Source organism: Solanum stenotomum, chromosome 1, assembly GCF_019186545.1.
Source record: "Solanum stenotomum isolate F172 chromosome 1, ASM1918654v1, whole genome shotgun sequence".
NCBI lineage: Eukaryota > Viridiplantae > Streptophyta > Magnoliopsida > Solanales > Solanaceae > Solanum > Solanum stenotomum.
The window spans coordinates 82,511,167-82,531,700 of record NC_064282.1 but is presented as its reverse complement, the minus strand read 5'-3'; the positions used below and the strand labels follow the sequence as shown (position 1 = coordinate 82,531,700).

The window sequence follows — 20,534 nt, the reverse complement described above, 5'->3', positions numbered from 1 at the left end:
TGGAAAAAAGAAAATCCAAAATGGGACTTTCACTCAAACTGGAATGGACATTTATGGGTCGTTTGATAGAGTGTATTAGGAAAAATAATGCATATATTAGTCTTGTGTATTACTAATATCTTGTTTGGTACTCTTTCGTAATCTATGTATAACTAATGCAAATCTATTGTATATTAAGGTGAATATTACTAATACCATGAATTTCTAGGTATTAGCAATGCAATGGTTTTAAAGCATGCATTAGCATGATTAAAGACCCAATTTCTCCTCAAAACCTCTTATTATATCTTTTCCAACATTATAGTGGAGGGTATCTTTGTAAATAATTTTTTTATGCAATGCATGCTATTTTTAATACATTAAATCAAACGATGCATAAAAATAATTTATGTATAATTAATGCAAGCATAACTATTACATGCAATACTAATGTAAGCATTCTTAATACACTCTATTTAACATTATTCTTATACGCTCTACCAAACACATAGACAATAGATGAGGATTTAACAACAATTAAGTGATCATGAATTGGAATTGGCTAATATCCTATTATTTGTTAACAGTTTTTCTCTTGTAATAAAGAAACGTCAACAGTGGCGGACCCAGGTTTTTCGTTCAAGGGGTTCGAAAAATAAAAGTATAAACCTGTATATATAAGCCAACAAAACAAAATTTCAAGAAAGTAGTAGTATTTAGTTTTAGTGGCGGACCCTTGAATTTTTTTGGGTTTAAAATCACACTTTTAGCATGTTTTATAAAATAAAAAAACTAAAAAAAACGTGAAAACAGAACTGAAAAAGAAAAAAATAAAACGCTAATGCAGGGATTCGATCCCTCAACATGAGACTTAATTTCAGGGAAAATACCACTGGGCTATCTCTTTCTCCTTGTCATTGAGGGGGTTCAAAATATATATATCCAAAATAAATACAGAAAATTACCTTATATATACAGTGTAATTTTTTGCCGACAGGGTTCGGGTGAACCCCCTGGAACCAACGTGGGTCCGCTCCTTAACGTCAATGTCTCAAGGTGGAATCGTACTCATTAACTAGCACTACAACAAAAAGGGTTATTAAAGACCAAAATATTGTGACAAGTTATAAATATGGTCCCTAAAGTATACCTATAAGGATGATATTATTTACTAGTCCCTAATTGACTATATTATTTTCTAAAAACAAAATAACTCGTCCCTAAGTAAAAACTTTCAGCGGGAAATTAGAAGGGAAGAGCGGGAACAAGAAGTGAAATACTAAAAGGCACAAAAATAATTTCTCTCTCTATAGTAATAACCTAAAACCCCCAAATCCATTTATAAAGGTTCAGATATTTCTGTCTCTCTCTAGCTAGCAATCTGCCAAAATCACTAAAGTCTCTTTCATTTTTTTTTTCTCTTGCTCTATCAACACGCACAGAAATCTACGAAATCTTGAAGCTTGAATGCATTATTGACAACAAAATCTCCTAAATCATTAAGTTTGAAGGCATTATTGGGAGCAAAACAATTCATCTACCACTTGTATCTACATCTAAGGTAATTTTATTCCTCCTAATTCATATCCCCCTTCTTCTTTTTCTATAAAATCTTTCATTTTTCTTTCTTGATAATTGAATACTATGTGATTGAGCTCTTATAGATACTCATTGTTATTGTGTTAGGACGAAAAATGCTAGTTTTGTAGGCAAGGTTGGGGTTTAGGTTCAAAGATGAGATATTTGAGAGTCTATTTAATGATTTTCTCTGTTAGGATTTCATAATTTTTGCTGCCACGAAATTTTGGTAAGGCTGGCATAGCAATTTTTTTCTATCAGCTGATTAATTAGTTGAATATTTTTTCCATTAGTATCTTTAATTTCAGTTCCCAGTTTATATGCTTTGATTTTGAATGATTCTTTTTATTGTATTACCATTGTATTCAATTTTAAAGTATAATCTGACAGTAAAAAGATTAGACGAGAAAGAAACAAAATTGTTAACTTGTGTCTATGAGTAGCTTGAATGACACATAAGTTCTCTAAACTTATGTCGAGCAAATTAGATACTACACAGCTTATGTCGAGAAGAGAGATCTCTCACTTGAAGGACTAACAACTCTTCTTCCTCTGTACGCATTACCAAATCCTCCTTGTCCTAGTTTTCTTCTGAAGCGACCGGTGATTCTTTTGATGTCTATATAATTGGATCTGTTTGGAGCATATGATCCATAGTTCTTTAAGAATTCTTCAACTTTTTGGTGATCCTCAGCATTAGATTCCCAAAACCTGATGTATTTGTACCACAACTTTTTTTCTCTGAAGCAAAAGAGTAGTAAAACCAACAGTCCAACAGTAGACAAACTTGCACCTGTGGGAAAAAATGAAATCATGACCCATCAGAGATGGAAAAAAATATTTAATGATTACGAATCAAAAGATATATTTTTTGCTAATGATAATTCCAATAGAGGTTGGTGTGTAGCGAGAAAGGTACAACCTCGTGATTCCTATGAAATTGTGCAACAAAAGAACAACGAATTTGAAAATTTAGAAAATTCTTCACAAAATAAACGAAAAAGAATGACTGAGGTGAAGTATCTCCTTAAGCTTTAGCATATTCATTATTATACATTTTGATATATGATTTTTGTAAGTACATTATTTTTATAGTGTCTTAATTTTTTTTTGGCAAGTATATGATTTTTAGAATGTTTTTTCATTTTTGTTTGTTAACACATCGTCTTTATTTTTTGGTAGGTTTGATATGAAACCATCAAAGGATGAAAATGAGGTGGCATCTAGGGTGAAAGCTACTACCAAATATGCATATGTGGCACCGGGTGTTGTAGGGAAGGGACGAGGAAGAGGGCTTAAATCTATGTTGTCTCTAGGGGTGTCAAGAACTGATATTCCATTTTCTCCATCTACTGATCATGTTATGCAGTACAATCAATTTACTGAAACGAGTATGATTTTTTTTTTATTTGTGTTATTAATTTGTACGAGGAATTTTAATACTAATTTTTTATTGTCACTTTTCTTATACTAGGTGTGGTTGCAAAGGGACGACGAAAAGGTCTTAGATCTATGTCTAATGCTCGAGGAGTGCGAACAATGAACAAAAACTACTTGAGTGTTGAGAAAGGAGATATTCCATCTTTTTCATCTACTGAAGAACTTATGCAATACATCAAAACAAATTCATCAAGTATGATTCTACAATTTATTATGTTTTAGAATTGAATTTAATTAATTGCTAATGTTTATTTGATATGATTTCTTGCACTAGGTGCTCAAGGAAAGTCTCAAGGGCTTAAATCTGTGTGCTCAATTGAAGATTCTGAAAATGAGGAGCGATCTTTCAATCAAAATGCTCGTTATGTTAGTCAAAGTATGCCAAGACCTTCTGCTTCTCAAGGATGGCGAACAATGAATAAAAAGTTTTTGGCTTTTGAGAAAGAGCATAAGCAAGCTGATGTTCCAATTTCTCTTTCTACTGATGATGTTATGGAGTCCACCCCAACATTTGAAACAAGTATGATTTCTTAGCAAGTACTTTTATTGATACAATTCCTTGCATTAGGTTTTTCTCAAGGATTGAGAACAATGAATAAAAAGTTTTTGGCTTTTGAAAAAGAGCATATGCAAACTGATGTTGCATTTTCTTTTTCTACTGATAATGTTATGGAGTCCACCCCAACATTTGAAACAAGTATGATTTCTTACATTTTTTTCTTTTTTAGAATTGAATTTAATTTAATTCAAGTAATTTTACTAATATAATTTCTTGCATTAGGTTTCTCTCAAGGATGGAGAACAACAGATAAAATTGTTTTGGCTCATGAGAAAGAGAGTTTGCATTCTGATATTCCAATTTCTCCTATTGAACAAGTTAAACAGTTTGCCCAAACAGCTGAAACAAGTATGCTTTCATTTCTGATATCTATTTAATCACAAGTTTATCATATGTACAATATTTTCTACCATTTATAAATTATGTAAATGTAGGTTCATGTGCTACTGGAATGGATAAAAAGGTTCGAGGAAGTAACAAGTGCAAAGAAGTTGCATCGCTTGATATTGGACAAAAGCTAAAAGTGACATTTTACAATAATCGAACAGTTGGGAAGAATAGTAATCTATTTTTGAGGCACTTGGGAAAAATAGTTTGTGATCGTAATATATGTCCGTTGGGAGTATCATCATGGAAACACATTAAGGAGGAAAAGCTAAATCACATGTGGGCTGTTGTTAAGGTAATTTGATTAAATATTTCAATTTCTTCTTGGGCTACTCTCTTCTTAATACAATTCTTGATGCTTAATTAGTGTGCTCCTTCCTGTTTCAATTTTAAATTGTTTCTCCCATATCATTTTACATACTAGGACTGTGACTAATCTGAGCTTTGTTAGAGCTAAGGAATTGATGGTTAGCTTAAGCAAAATACAAGTTGTTCCTGTGATTATAGCTGATGTGAACCTATGTTTGATACGTTATAGGATAAATTTGATAGTGATGACATGAATAGTCATCGAGATCATGTTTTGGGGTGGATGAAAGAGTTATGGAATAAATGGAGAGGTCAATTGCATGCAAACTATGTGAAGGGTAAGCCTATACAAGAGGCTCTTAAGAATATACCTAAGGGGGTAGAAAAGAAGCAATGGGAGTGGTTGGTAAAAGAACATTTTACTTCAAAAGATTTTCAGGTTTGACATATTACCTAATTATGTAATTTTGTTTCATACTATGATCTCATTTTGATAATTTATTTATAACATTTGAATTTAATGTTGTTACTCAAATATAGGTGAGAAGCAATAGAAATGCAGTAAATATAGAGCTAAGCTGAAGATGCTTTATCATATTGGAAGCAAGCCAATTAGAGAGATTATTTATCAAAAGGTGTTATCATCAAATCTTTTTCTATTTTAATGTTGATGAACCGTTCTTTGACATGTTTACTTTTAAGTAAAGGGCAGAAAAGATGGCAATCCACCAGATTTGGCAACTATCTTTTACGAGACTCGCAAGAAGAATAACACACTTGTTGATTCTGAAACAATCGAGAAGCATGTGCGTTTGGTTAATTGAACATTTTCTTAACATTTAGTTATTTGTACATGTTCTTAACATCTAGTTATTATGGGATTTGAAAAAAAATCTTCTTTATACACTTTGTAGGCTCAAATTCAAGAATTGGTGGAGTCTGAACCATCACTTTCTAGCATAGAAATTGTTGAGAAATGCTTTGGACCTCAAAGTCGTAGTCATGTATTTGGCTTTGGAGGTGGAGTAAAAGCAAGAGATTTGAAAGGTGGGGCTTCCTCAAAACCTGAATTGTTGGCTGAGCTACGTTCAACTCAAAAAGAAAATCAGTCTTTGAAGGATTGCATATCTAACTTTCAAAATGAGATGAAAGAATTAAAGCAATTGAAAGAATTTTTTTTAGCGCAACACCCTAATTTCCAGCCTCCAATTCAAGAGAATGACTATTCGGATACTTGATGATACCATGTGAGCAAATACTTACCTAAAACATCATTTTATTGTGCTGGTTCTGCGTAGCAAAGCTATTAGTTGTTGGTTGTTCTATCGTAAAATATATTTGTGTGTTTGATATATATTATAAAAGTAGTTGAATGATTATGCGTGCTGTAATAGTTTCCTGTAAAATTAAAGTGGTTTACATACTGCATACTATGATTTCGATCTTACATCTTAAGGTTTTTGTTGGGTCGTTCAAAGTGGCTTTGAGTAAGGTGTGAGTACATTGTCCTAGTTGTATCTGTGAGAGTGAAAATGTAATCGTATACAGTACATATAGTGGTTCATGTTTTCTTGTATACCTTTAGACTTCCCCTGTTGTTTAGAACATGTACAATGTAACTCTATATTTTTTTCAGCACACTAACTCCTGATGAAATTTTGCAGAGAAAAAGGGACTTTTGACTATTTAAGGATTTTCAAGTGAGGACAAGAAACTCATTTAGAACATGTAAGATTCTTCTATTCCAGCTCTTCTCTACTCCTGTGATAAAAATTTAATGCTCTGCCATGTAGTTATAAAATCGAAAAGGCTTCGGACCCTTTCCATCATGTTCCTCCATTTTTACTAAGTGGACAGTGATCTGAAAAGTGGGGTTCCAGGATTAGTCCCTCTATGTTTGGCCATTGTTGAACTCACTCAGCATTAACAATCTGTCACTTAGAATCTGTCACTTGGTGCTGCAGCATTTTTGAATCTGTCACTTGGTGCTGCAGCATTTTAGAAGCTGTCACTTTGAGCTGCAGCATTTTAGAAGCTGTCACTTTGAGCTGAAGTATTTAGCATTTTAGAATCAGTCACTTGGTGCTGCAACATTGTTGATCACTGGTTCTAAGTCACCCCATAAGGCCCTCTTGTAGTTCAATTTTCTGTAACCCATACACTGCTCCAAAGTAAAATCCAGTATTCGATTTTATTCTAGTACAATATCCAAAGATAAATTGTTGGTACACAACATCAACTCTAAAGTCGATGATAGAGTAGTCCCGTAATACCCAAATCCTTCCCCTCCGATCAATATTGTAGTTCGCAGCCCATCTCCATTTATCCCCAAGGTTCTTTATGATTTTTGGTGCTCTCTCTTCTTTGACTTTGTTTTCTAGTATAGCTAATAGAATAAAATTATTTTCTCTACAAAATGCCTTCATCTCCTTATGCTTATACACTTGATTAGTGCCTCTTACATTACATGTTATGATGCTCATTAAAATTGAGTTTTGTGTTGCGCTACTCCTCCTCCACATCGTTTGCCATGTACCCCAATCTCCTGTATTATTTTCCTACGAGTAACCTGTGTAACAACTTGTGTAAATGTGTGAATGAATTAGATGTCTCCAGTCCCCTATCCATGTTCATACCCACACTCATCGAATAGTCCCTATCCTTTGATAAAGTGTTACATTTTTAGTCGTACTTATAAACAAGCAGAATGTCCTATGTTCCACTGTTGATAAGAACTCTACTGAAATAACAGTAACATGTAAAACTAACTAATGGCAACTCTCAAGTACTCTTTAATCTTTCCACAAGTACTCTTTAATCTGTTCTTCCTTTCCTTCATTTGTTTCTTAGACTTCTCAACCTTAGTGTCAAGCCCATTCCTGATGAGCCTATACTTTGGCTCATACTTCTTGGCATTCTCAACAGAATCATAAATCAAACCAAATCCTGTTGATTTCCCACCTCCAAAATGTGTACGTAACTTGGAAACAAAAATAGCATTTGTGTCCTTTCTGTTTATTTTTATATATAGGTTTTCTAAATGAAAGTTTAAATTCTTTTACAGATTTTGGATGCTGAAAATTTGCAGAAACTCGATGTTAAACAACATGTAGATTGATCATTTTTTGTTGGGAAGGTGAAGGCAACTTTGGATTATATATAGTTTAAGGATAGTATATAATTTTTTTGCTAAGGATTCATGATCACAATATTGTTACTAGCTTAGTGAGATGACTTATATTCACCTTATTTTGTAATTACATTATATATTATATATGAAAGTGACAACTTTATATTATTGATCATATTTTCTAGGTGCAAATTATATGTGATCTAAGGACTAGATTGTTAGTCCTTATTCCTTTGGGTAGGAAATTTTAAATGGTTGTGAAATGATTTATGGACCACCTTCAAAATGGTCCCGAAATGATTTAGGGACCAGCTTAAAAGTTTTCGTAAATTGGACGAGCTACAAACTGGTCGCAGACTCATTTACGGACCAGTTTCAAACTGGTCGAAAATTGATTTATAGACCAGCTTCAAGCTGGTCACAAACTGATTTACAGACCAGCTTAGAAGTCGTCCTAAAATAATTATGGACCAGTTAGAAACTAGTCGCAAAATGATTTAACGACTACAATTTCAATTTCAATAAGTGTGAATAGGTACCAGATATATGGTCCCTAAAAGTATTTTAAGGACCAGTGATATACTAGTCGCGAAAAAGAATCAGCGACCATCCCGATAATCTCGTCTCTAAAGGTCCTTAGCGACTAGGCCTATAAGGACAAGTGTAACTAGTTGCTATTTCCCTTTTTGGGACCAGGTTCGTACTTATAGCGACCAGTTTTCCCTTCGCTATTGGGCAGTTTTCTTGTAGTGTAGCTATTGAGTGACTATCAAATATCCCTTTAAAAAAATAGTGAATTGTTACTTCATATTGTAGACAATAAAATTCGCGTCCAGATAATAATAATCAAGAACGGAAAATTATGCAACAATCGTTTTATTGATTTAAAGTGCGAGTCTTACAATTTTCATGATTCCTCTGAATTCACATTTTCGGATATAATTCAAGGGCTCTTTAGCTTGATCTTGAATTTGTCTTGAACTTGAACTTGAACTTGAACTTGATCTTGAACTTGAATGTTATCTTGATCTTGAACTTTATTTTGATCTTGGATTCAAGGGCTTTGGAGTTTGTTCTTGAATCTTCGATGAACTTGAACTTGAACTTTATCTTGATCTTGACTTCTAGTTGAATTCAAGGGCTTCGAGCTTGATCTTGAATCCGGTGGTCTTAATCTTGATCGTTCTTGAACTTGAATGCTTGAATTCTTGAATTCTTGAACTTGTAGCGTGTAGAGAAATCTGCAGCTTTTGATCTACGAGTTTTCTCTAGCTTCTTTTTAGAATTCTTGGTTTCTTTTCTGAATTATGAGGGCCCTATTTATAGGTTTAAAATAGAGGAGTTGTGATTGAAACACGATTCCCTTTGGCCAATCAGATTTAAGTGACATGACATATGAGTTTTATGGAGCAGACTTTAATCAAAGGGAAAAACTATATGAGTAAGCTAACATTTAGTACTTAATTATACTACATGACTATAGTTTTAATTAATTATAGAAAATGGGTTTTGTTTAAGAAAATGGTTATGGGGGTCCCACCATTTTAGTATGAATTGTGTAGAATCCCAACTGCCCTTTTATACAAACCTACACACAACCTCTCTCTACCACACCCACATAATTATCTCCTTAATTTTTCTCAACTCACCATAAATCTTTCAATTCCCCATAAATCTCTCAACAGAATCAAATAAAAATTTTAAAAAATTTGTCTCCTAATCATTCTAATTTGATTCGAGGTATCATCCTTTTTTTTTTACTTCCATCAGTTTTTAACTGATTGTATTTATATAATTTTTTCGTTTTCCCCAAATTTTTTATGGTTCTACGATCAAAATCTCAATTCCTTTGGTATAGTAATCACAACCATTCTAATCATGGAGGAACTATTTCCATCAAAGAGAATCACTAGAGGTATACATTTGCATGCAATAGAATCGGTACGAAATTCATCTTTTCGTTGGATTTAACTCAAGACTGTGAAGCAAGTGTAAGTTCTATTGCCAAATCAAAAAAAAAGTACAAGAAACATCTTCTGACTAAAAAACAATTGCAGACGATGATTATGTTGCAATGGACCAACAAGAATCAGAAGATTTTGAAGTATTTGGTACATTCTCGTTTCAATTTTATTTCTATATATGTAATTTAATTATTTTTTTGGTATATGAATAATTAATTGGAGTGCATTATGTCATAGTTGTATACATTACACAATTTTTAAGCCACACATGTATAAAACATGTTTGTATAGTTTTTCTGCTTTAGTTATACATTTCCAGCAGTTGTATAAATATTTAGTTAAATTCATAAGGTCTTTTGTGTACGAGTATCTAAATGGTTTACAATTGTATAAACTATGTCGTATTTGTATATATTATCGAGTTTTAAGTCATATATATATATATATAACACGCTACAACCGAACAATTATAGATATACAACTGCAACACAACAATTTTCGTCATTTCATTTTCCCCGAATGCATCACCAAAATTACTATACCAGACATCACTTTAGATAAATTAAAAATGAATTTTAATATACAATTTATTTAATATATAGTTTGTTCAGTCACATATACAAATTGATTTAATTCAAATACAAATACAATTAAGATATACAAATCACTTGTATTACTATATAAAACTCATTTTATATAAACATCACTTATATATACAATTTACTGGTAAACATATACAAAATAATATACGTAAATGAAAGGGTTCAAAATTCTGTATGTATTATTGTATCCATTATATACAAATACATTTTTAATATTACAAACAAATTTAGATGTTCGTAGTGATCACTTTCATATCATATTCAAGAAGTAATAAGTATTCATAAAATTCCAACTATACAAAATACGAATAAAAAATAAACCACTTCTTCATATAAACTCTTTTTAACGCATTCATAGTTATACAAATACAATCAAATTTACATTATATATACATTAAAATACGATCCAAACGTACTTAGTAGCTCAAATAAAGAAAAGAAAAAAAGGCAAATAGCACATCGATTCACCAAAAGAAATTTTAAATACAAATGTTTAAAATTAATTCAGACATATACAAATGACGTAATATAATTGATTGTTGTGTTTACCTTAGTTGTATAATTTACAAAGAAATCAATGCATTTTTTAATTAAAATTCTGTAGAAATATCGATATCAGCGACCCAATGAGTTTTGTGTCATTGGAAAAGATGAAGAAGTCATATTTGGTAAGGATTCTAATTAGATATAATAACCATTATTTAAGAGATTGTTTCCTTTCTTATAATCGAAATTGGCTCAATTAATTAAACCAACTTAATAGCCTATATGTATAATTAATTAATAAAAATCGGAATATACAAATCAGATTCGGTTTAGCCATTAAAACTATAGCTATGCTATGTAAATAGGCAATTCAGCTAAAGAGGCCTATTATATTTCACATCATATCTATTTATGCAATTTTCCCATAATTAAATCCATATTTATTGGACTTAAATAATTAATTCATAGATTATACTAATCTATAATATTTATTTGAACTAATATATTCATGAATTTTATATAATTCGAATCATTTTTATAAATTTATATTTAATAAATTTTAAATGATTACATATATTTTTGGCAATGCTTAATTTGTGTTTTATCTATCATAAAATATAAATAATTCATTAGTACTCACTGATTGCACAATCTTTTAAGTATGGAAGGGGCGACTCAATATAACGGGTGGTCTAAACCAAATTTCTTTACGGGGCATAACAAGTCTTCTAGTTTATAAATTTAATGATCAGCCAATTGTCTTTTTAGTCTTTTACATAATGTAAGTTTCAAGAAGAAAAAAAGAATAAAAGAATTCGAAGTAGGTGCTTGTAAAATAAATTGGAAGTCTTCTGAATAAGTTTTATTATAAAGCTCTTAGAGGTACATAACATTTGGGTAAAATGAAGAAAACTAACATTATTAACCTAAGAAGAAAAGTCGCTTTTTATTAAAAATAATTATTTATAAATTAAACAATAACTATGTTGTCCGTCGTTTTAATTTATTTTTTTTATTAATTAGTTTTTTAAAAAAGCGACGGACGGCATCTCTTAGTCCGTCGCTTTTTGGTCAAAATATCTAGTCAAACATTTTTAAAAAGCGATGGACAGCGTCTCTTAGTCCGTCGCTTTTTATTAAAATATTTTTTTTAAAATTTTTTTTAAAAGCGACGGACGGCATCGCTTAGTCAGTCACTTTTTTTCGGGGATTTTTGCTAATTAATTATTTTATATAGTAGTGACGCAGTCCGTCGCTTTTTATTAAAAATAATTATTTATTAATTTAAAAAAAGTCATGCCGTCCGTCGCTTTTTATTAATTTTAATTGTTTAATTGTTTTTTAAATTAGCGACGGACAACATCTTTATGTCCGTCGCTTCTTGGTCAAAATATCTGGTCAAATATTTTAAGAAAGCGACGGACAATGTCTCTTAGTCTGTCGTTTTTTGGTCAAACATTTTTTTAAAAAAGCGACGGACATAGAGACGTTGTCCGTCGCTTTTTTAAAAATGTCTGCACTAGCAGACGCAATTTTCCCCATTTCTCCATATAAAACACAAAATTGAGAAATATTTTGATTTAATTTTATTTAGATTGTCTTCCGGAGAATGGTTTTGTGTAAAATAAAAAACAAAAAAAATTATAATACCGACTTCCAGATGTCACTAAAATTAAATAGTATGTAATAAATTAATATTTTCAATTAACTTTAAATAAATCGTCCTCCGAATGACGGTTTTATATAAGTTAAAAAAAAAATTTAATATAAAATACCGACCTCCCGATGTCAATATTATTTAATTAACATGATTACTTTTTATTTATCTTAAAATTTAATGTGATACCGACCTCATGAGGTTGGTATTTTTTATTATATCTAATTACTTTTAATAAAAGCGACATCCGGAGGTCGGTATGTTTAAAATATTCCTATTAATCATAATTTTGTTATTGTGCATAATATTAAAATTTCATTTTACACCTACGATTAATTGTTCAAAAAGTGTAACAATTTTGTATACTTTTACAAATAAAATGTTAGAATTCGTGAAATAAATAAAAAAATATCTATAATCCATAGTTAGAGTATGAAATTACGTTGATATGAATTAGGAGATAATTATACTTATATTTATAGAGTAATGTACAAATCCTATCAGTCCGTCGTCTAATCATAAACTTAATATCTCATGTCATGATGTAGTAGAGGTGAAGAGCTAACATATAATCCATTCCAGTATGAAATGCGAGATAGTATTATTATATACGTTCGATCTTGAATGGATGTCAAGTGTAGTGATCACCTCCTAATTATGATGACATGTAAAGGATACTTCATCGGAGTATGAAATACGTTGATTAATTATATATATATTCCTCGAGTAGTTTAACAAATCAAGTCTTATATACTAGTGGTTCAGATATGAAATACATTATCAATTAAAGAAATACCGATGATCAATTCAAGGAGATTTATATATTAAATTTGATATTGATAAACTTTTGTTGATCAATAAAATTAAATTTATATAATTAGAAGGTATATAATTTAAATTTATAAAATTAACTTGATCGATAAATTAAATTTATTAAATTAAACTTTTGTTGATGTGTAGTTAAATTATATATATATATATATATATATATATATCCAAACACATATACAACCCCTCTAACTTGTCCACATTTTTCATTTTGGCACTTTATCTTAGCCTTGTTCCATTTTAACCCTTGAACTCCATTTTTTATGTTCCATTTTAACACGAAATACTATTTTTATGATTTATTTATTTTTATATATATTCTTCAATTGCAACTTCTTATTTTAAATCGACATGTGTCATTTAATTTTAGTTAAAAAATTAAAAATTAACAAAAAATAATTCTTTTTAAAAAATAATAATTTCTTTTTAAGAGTGTTATGTATTTTTGTGTGAAAAATAACCGACGAAATTGTGTTGGTTTTCTTTCTTTAAAATCACTGACAACCTAACAAAGTCAATCGAGTTTTAACATTGTTTAGTAGTGTTATTAGCAATGAACAAGAGTCTTTTTTTAGTAGTGTTATTAACTAAGTCAGTCGAGTCTTTTTGAAGATGGATTTTTTTATTCGTATTGATTTATATTAAAAATTAAAAGTGAGTATTTGCGTTAAATTTAGATAGCCTAGATGATAAGAAAAAATAAATAAGTAGTGTTATTTAATTTGATTGAATGTTTAAGAAAGAAAATCAAAGAACTTTCGTCAATTTATTTTCATGCAAAAATACAGAGAAATATCAAAAAATAATATTATTGTTTGAAAATTTTTATGTTCGTTCGCGAATGTTTAATTTTTTTAATTAACAGGCACACGTCTATTTTTTTAAAATAAGAAATTGCAATTGAAGAACATAAATAAAAACAAATCATAAAAATTAGTATAAGTGTTTAAATGGTACAGAAAAAATGGAGTTTAAGGGTTAAAATGGAACAAGGCTAAGTTGGAGTGCCAAAATGAAAAATGAGGGCAAGTTTGAGGGGCTGTATATGTGTTTGGCCTATATGTATGTATGTATGTATGTATGTATATGTAATTTTAATTAATAAAATCAACCTCAAAAGGTGAGTTTATATTAAAATAAATTAATAAATACCGACCTAAAGAGGTCGGTATATTTAAATAATTATTTCATTTAGATAATATCGACTTCACGATGTCAGTATGTTGACACCCAATTTTGACAGACCTATAACCCTTTCAGAAGTGCTATTTGGTTAAATACGTGTTTTTTTAAAAATATTCCGAGTTTAAATTTTTAATCGATTTTGTGTAAAAATTATATATTTTAGTTTGCATGCTTTATAAAATTATCGTAAATATTATTAAAATATTTTTAAAATTATAAGTAAAACTCGGAATAATTATTTTATTCAAATGTTTTAAAATTTAAGTGATTTTTATTATATAAAATGTTATAATATTTGTAGTATTTTAATTGGATAGCATTTCTTTAATTTTTCTCGAAATCATTTAATTTTTAGCCCATTCTAATCTAATTCCTTTCAATTTTAGCTTTTTCCTTATTCATTCATTGCAATTCTAGCCACCTCAATCCAATTTCTTTTTTCAATTATAGCCTCTTATATAAATTTTAGTTGCAAATTTAGCCATTCATTCATTGCAATTATAACCCTTTTTGTCCAAATTTTGAAACATTAGTTTAAATCTTAACCGTCCATCCTTTAAGTGAATCCTAGATCAAATCCTAGCCGCTCATCTTAACTAATCCAATGGCTCAAATTAAATATACCTAACCTTCCTATTTTTGACCTAAAAAAAGACCAAACCCTCTAATTTTGAAAACTCATCTCTTCTCTCCTTGCTCCCGTCGCCCTCCTCCCGTCGCCCTCCTCCCGCCGCCCTCCTCCCGCCGACCTCCTCCCGTCGCCCTCCTCCCGCCGCCCTCCTCCCACCGCCCTCCTCCCGCCGCCCTCCTCTTCTCATCTCTTCTCTCCTTGCTCTCTCTCGTCTCTTCTCACCGGCGAGAATGGCGAGACAAATCACCGCCTCTCTCTCATCTCTCCAATCAGTGAAAGTTCGCTGCTCTGTCTCTCCCTCAATTGCTCCGGCCAGCGAGCTCTAAGCAATCAACATCAGCAGCCGATGAGGAGAGCAACAACATCTCCGGCCAACTGACCCTGACTTCGATCCACTGCCCTTCTCCTATAATTGAAGGTTAGGGATTCATAATATTATTTTTAATTTCTTTCAATTTGAGTATTGAATTTGTTAATTAGTGTATTGAATTAGTTTTTTTATTGATAGTTAGTTTGATTGATTGTTAGTTAGTAAGTGAATGATTTAGGGATTTTTGATGGTTAGTTTGAATTAGGGATTATTTGATTGTTAGTTTGTGTTTGTTGATTGTGAAATGAAAATTTAAATGTTGGGGTTTGTTTGAATTAGGGTATCTTAGGATTTGTTTGAAATTTGGTATTTCTTGAGTTAATTAGTTCGATTTTGGAATTGTAAGATTAGATTGAATTAGGGTATTTAAGGAGTTGTTTGAATTTAAGATTTTAGCACTAGTTAGATTTTGGGATTTTAGGACTAGTTTGAATTAGTGATTTCAAGACTAGTTTGAATTTTGAATTTAGGACTAGTTTGAATTATTATTGAAGTTAAACTTAGAATTTGAACATGAACTTGAACTTGAACTTATAATTTGAAGTTAAACTTAGAACTTGAACTTGAAATTAGAACTTGAACTTAGAACTTGAACTTGAACTTAGAATTAGAACTTGAAATTAGAACTTGAACTTGAACTAGAACTTGAACATAGAACTTAAACTTAAACTTAAACTTAAAACTTGAACTTGAAATTAGAACTTGAACTTAAAATTAGAACTTGAACTTAGAACTTGAACCTGAACTTAGAATTTAAACTTGAAATTAGAACTTGAACTTGAACTAGAACTTGAACTCAGAACTTGAACTTAAACTTAGAACTTGAACTTGAAATTAGAACTTGAACTTGAATTTAGAACTTGAACTTGAACTTGAAATTAGAACTTGAACTTAGAACTTGAACCTGAACTTAGAATTTGAACTTGAAATTAGAATTTGAACTTGAACTAGAACTTGAACTTAGAACTTGAACTTAAACTTAGAACTTGAACTTGAAATTAGAACTTGAACTTGAATTTAGAACTTGGACTTGAACTTAAAACTTCAACTTGAACTTAGAACTTGAACTTGAACTTAGAATTTGAACTTGAAATTAGAACTTGAACTTGAATTTAGAACTTGAACTTGAACTTTGAACTTGAACTTGAATTTAGACTTTGAACTTGAAATTAGAACTTGAACTTGAATTTAGAACTTGAAATTGAACTTTGAACTTGAACTTGAACTTAGAATTTAAACTTGAAATTAGAACTTGAACTTAAAATTAGAACTTGAACTTAGAACTTGAACCTGAACTTAGAATTTGAACTTGAACTTGAACTAGAACTTAGAACTTGAACTTCAACTTAGAACTTGAACTTGAAATTAGAAATTGAACTTGAATTTAGAACTTGAACTTGAACTTAGACTTTGAACTTGAAATTAGAACTTGAACTTGAATTTACAACTTGAAATTGAACTTTGAACTTGAACTTGAACTTAGAATTTAAACTTGAAATTATAACTTGAACTTAAAATTAGAACTTGAACCTGAACTTAGAATTTGAACTTGAAATTAGAACTTGAACTTAAACTTAGAACATGAACTTGAAATTAGAACTTGAACTTGAATTTAGAACTTGAACTTGAACTTAGAACTTGAACTTGAACTTAGAATTTGAACTTGAAATTAGAACTTGAACTTAGAACTTGAACCTGAACTTAGAATTTGAACTTGAACTTGAACTAGAACTCGATTTTAAACTTAGAACTTGAACTTGAAATTAGAACTTGAACTTGTATTTAGAACTTGAACTTAGAATTTGAACTTGAAATTAGAACTTGAACTTAGAATTTGAACTTGAAATTAGAACTTGAACTTGAACTAGAACTAGAACTTAGAACTTGAACTTAAACGTAGAACTTGAACTTGAAATTAGAACTTGAACTTGAATTTAGAACTTGAACTTGAACTTAGAACTTGAATTTGAACTTGAAATTAGAACTTGAACTTAGAACTTGGACATGAACTTAGAATTTGAACATCAAATTAGAACTTGAACTTGAACTTGAACTTGAACTTAGAACTTGAACTTAAACTTAGAACTTGAACTTGAAATTAGAACTTGAACTTGAATTTAGAACTTGAACTTGAACTTAGAACTTGAACTTGAACTTAGAATTTGAACTTGAAATTAGAACTTGGACTTAGAACTTGAACCTGAACTTTGAATTTGAACTTGAAATTAGAACTTGAACTTGAACTAGAACTTGAACTTAGAACTTGAACTTAAACTTAAACTTAGAACTTGAACTTGAACTTGAAATTAGAACTTGAACTTGAATTTCGAACTTGAACTTGAACTTAGAACTTGAACTTGAACTTAGAATTTGAACTTGAAATTAGAACTTGAACTTAGAACTTGAACCTGAACTTTGAATTTGAACTTGAAATTAGAACTTGAACTTGAACTAGAACTTGAAATTAGAACTTGAACTTGAATTTAGAACTTGAACTTGAACTTGAACTTAGAACTTGAACTTGAACTAGAACTAGAACTTGAACTTGAACTAGAACTTGAACTTGAACTTAGAACTTGAACTTATACTTTGAACTTGAACTTGAACTTGAACTTGAATTTAGAACTTGAACTTGAATTTAGAACTTGAAATTGAACTTAGAACTGACTTGAACTTGAACTTAGAACTTGAACTTGAACTTAGAACTTGAACTTAGAATTAGAACTTGAACTTGAAATTAGAAATTGAACTTGAACTTAGAACTTGAAATTAGAACTTGAACTTAGAACTTGAACTTGAAATTAGAATTTGAACTTGAACTTAGAACTTGAAATTTGAACTTAGAACTTGAACTTGAAATTGGAACTTGAACTTGAACTTGAACTTGGAATTTGAAGTTAAACTTAGAAATTGATGTTGAAATTATAACTTGAACTTGAACTTAGAATTAGAACTTGAACTTGAACTTAGAAATTGAACTTGAACTTAGAACTTTCAATTTGAGTATTGAATTTGTTAATTAGTGTATTGAATTAGTTTTTTTATTGATTGTTAGTCTGATTAATTGTTAGTTAGTAAGTGAATGATTTAGGGGTTTTTGATGGTTAGTTTGAATTAGGGATTATTTGATTGTTTGTTTGTGTTTGTTGATTGTGAAATGAAAATTTTAATGTTGGGATTTGTTTGAAATTCGGTATTTCTTGAGTTAATTAGTTTGATTTTGGAATTGTAGATTAGATTGAATTAGGGTATTTAAGGAGTTGTTTGAATTTAGGATTTTAGCACTAGTTAGATTTTGGGATTTTAGGACTAGTTTGAATTTGTGATTTTAAGACTAGTTTGAATTTTGAATTTAGGACTAGTTTGAATTATTATTAAAGTTGAACTTAGAATTTGAACATGAACTTGAACTTGAACTTGAACTTAGAATTTGAAGTTAAACTTAGAATTTGAACTTGAACTTGAAATTAGAACTTGAACTTGAAATTAGAACTTGAACTTGAACTTAGAACTTGAATTTGAACTTGAACTTAAACTTAGAACTTGAACTTGAACTTAAACTTAGAACTTAGAACTTGAACTTGAACTTAGAACCTGAACTTAGAACTTGAACTTGAAATTAGAACTTGAACTTAGAACTTGAACTTGAACTTAGAATTAGAACTTGAAATTAGAACTTGAACCTGAAATTTAACTAATTTTAGAACTTTTCGTGCTAGGCAACTGAGGAAGCTCAACATCTAAAAAAGTTGATACCAGACTATATTGCTTCTTTCATCAAAGTAGGAGATAAGGTTGGTGCTTCTAAATTTCTAAAGTTCAAGTACAATTGATTTCAATAATGTGTTTGTGTCCATCTAGTATTGATATTTAGCTTTAATTTTATGATAAAATTTTTGTGTCCATCGATTGTTTGTTAAGCATAAGTACCAACACTAGTTGATCCTATTGATGACAAAATTAATTTTCTTGCAAGATCGATTTGTGTCCATCTAGTGTTGACACTTAGCTTTAAATATAGAAATAATATGTTTGTTAAGCATGAGTACCAACACTAGTTGATCCTATTGATGACAAAATTGATTTTTTTGCAAGATCGATTTGTGTTCATCTAGTATTGACACTTAGCTTTAAATGTAGAAATAATATATTTGTTATGCATGAGTACCAACACAAGTTGATCCTATTGATGACAAAATTGATTTTCTTGCAAGATCGATTTGTGTCCATCTAGTGTTGACACTTAGCTTTAAATTTAGAAATAATATATTTGTTAAGCATGAGTACCAACACTAGTTGATCCTATTGATGACAATATTGATTTTCTTGCAAGATCGATTTGTGTCCATCTAGTGTTGACACTTAGCTTTAAATTTAGAAATAATATATTTGTTAAACATGAGTACCAACACTAGTTGATCCTATTGATGACAAAATTGATTTTCTTGCAAGATCGATTTGTGTTTATCTAGTGTTGACACTTAGCTTTAAATTTAAATAAGTTTAATTAAAAAATGTGGTTTTGTTGATGGATTTAGTTGTTGGAATTAAGTCAAAACTAAACTAGTTAAAGTTGTTAAGTTGTTTAAATACGTTAAATTAAATAATTGGTTTTGTTGATGGATTTAGTTGTTGGAATTAAGTCAAAACTAAACTAGTTCAAGTTATAAAGTTGTTTAAATAAATTAAATTAATTAATGTGGTTTAGTTGGTGGATTTAGTGTTGTATTAAGTCAAAACTAAACTAGTTAAAGTTGTTCTTGATTGATAGATAGTGAGGCCTAGGACTTGCTTCCTTAGATTTGTTGAATTTACTCTGTCTTCACGAATTGGATTTGAACAAATATCTCTGGGCGACTTTCCTTTTAATCGATCGTGAGGGGGGTTTCCACTTTATTACTCAGGTAGAGTGAAATGGCTAGGCTCCCCTATCACCTTTCCTTTCGGTGATATATTTTGCCTTAGCACTTACGAAGTAGACGTCATTTATTGAGTTGAAGTGAAGTCTTTCCGTTCCCGATTCAATTACAGCTGTTCTCGCTAAAGCCCGATCTGATCCTGCTTGAGCGGCAGGGAGAAATCCTGATCTTCCAATTGCGTCAATACAATAAGATAGATGCCTGAATCGCTAAGTTGTTTAAATAAGTTAAATTAAATAATATGGTTTTGTTGATGGATTTAGTTGTTGGAATTAAGTCAAAACTAAACTAGTTCAAGTTATAAAGTTGTTTAAATAAGTTAAATTAATAAATGTGGTTTAGTTGGTGGATTTAGTGTTGTATTAAGTTAAAACTAAACTAGTTAAAGTTGTTAAGTTGTTTAAATAAGTTAAATTAAATAATGTGGTTTTGTTGATGGATTTAGTTGTTGGAATTAAGTCAAAACTAAACTAGTTCAAGTTATAAAGTTGTTTAAATAAGTTAAATTAA

At 30.2% G+C, this 20,534-nt stretch overlaps 1 protein-coding gene and 1 long non-coding RNA gene across 4 annotated transcripts in view; both read left to right on the top strand.

The window, feature by feature from the left end:
- LOC125874330 (uncharacterized) overlaps positions 1–20,534 on the top strand; it is a 173,233-nt gene that overhangs the window by 144,662 nt on the left and 8,037 nt on the right. For both annotated transcript variants that reach the window (XR_007447258.1, XR_007447259.1), the window contains exon 2: positions 18,825–18,899. This is a non-coding gene — a long non-coding RNA (uncharacterized LOC125874330). The remainder of the gene's footprint in view (positions 1–18,824; positions 18,900–20,534) is intronic.
- LOC125874169 (uncharacterized) lies at positions 1,360–5,499 on the top strand. 2 transcript variants are annotated; one of them, XR_007447236.1, is made up of 11 exons: positions 1,360–1,540; positions 2,740–2,948; positions 3,032–3,190; positions 3,272–3,517; positions 3,566–3,694; positions 3,779–3,904; positions 3,991–4,238; positions 4,482–4,691; positions 4,793–4,887; positions 4,960–5,058; positions 5,167–5,184. XR_007447236.1 is itself a non-coding variant. In XM_049555014.1 (9 exons), the coding sequence occupies exons 2-9, from the start codon at positions 2,747–2,749 to the stop codon at positions 5,488–5,490; spliced, it is 1,644 nt and encodes a 547-aa protein (XP_049410971.1). In that variant the 5' UTR covers positions 1,360–1,540; positions 2,740–2,746; the 3' UTR covers positions 5,491–5,499. The 2 variants fall into 2 exon arrangements, 1 of the variants encoding a protein (XP_049410971.1); XM_049555014.1 differs by lacking the exons at positions 4,793–4,887; positions 4,960–5,058 and having other exon boundaries at positions 5,167–5,499.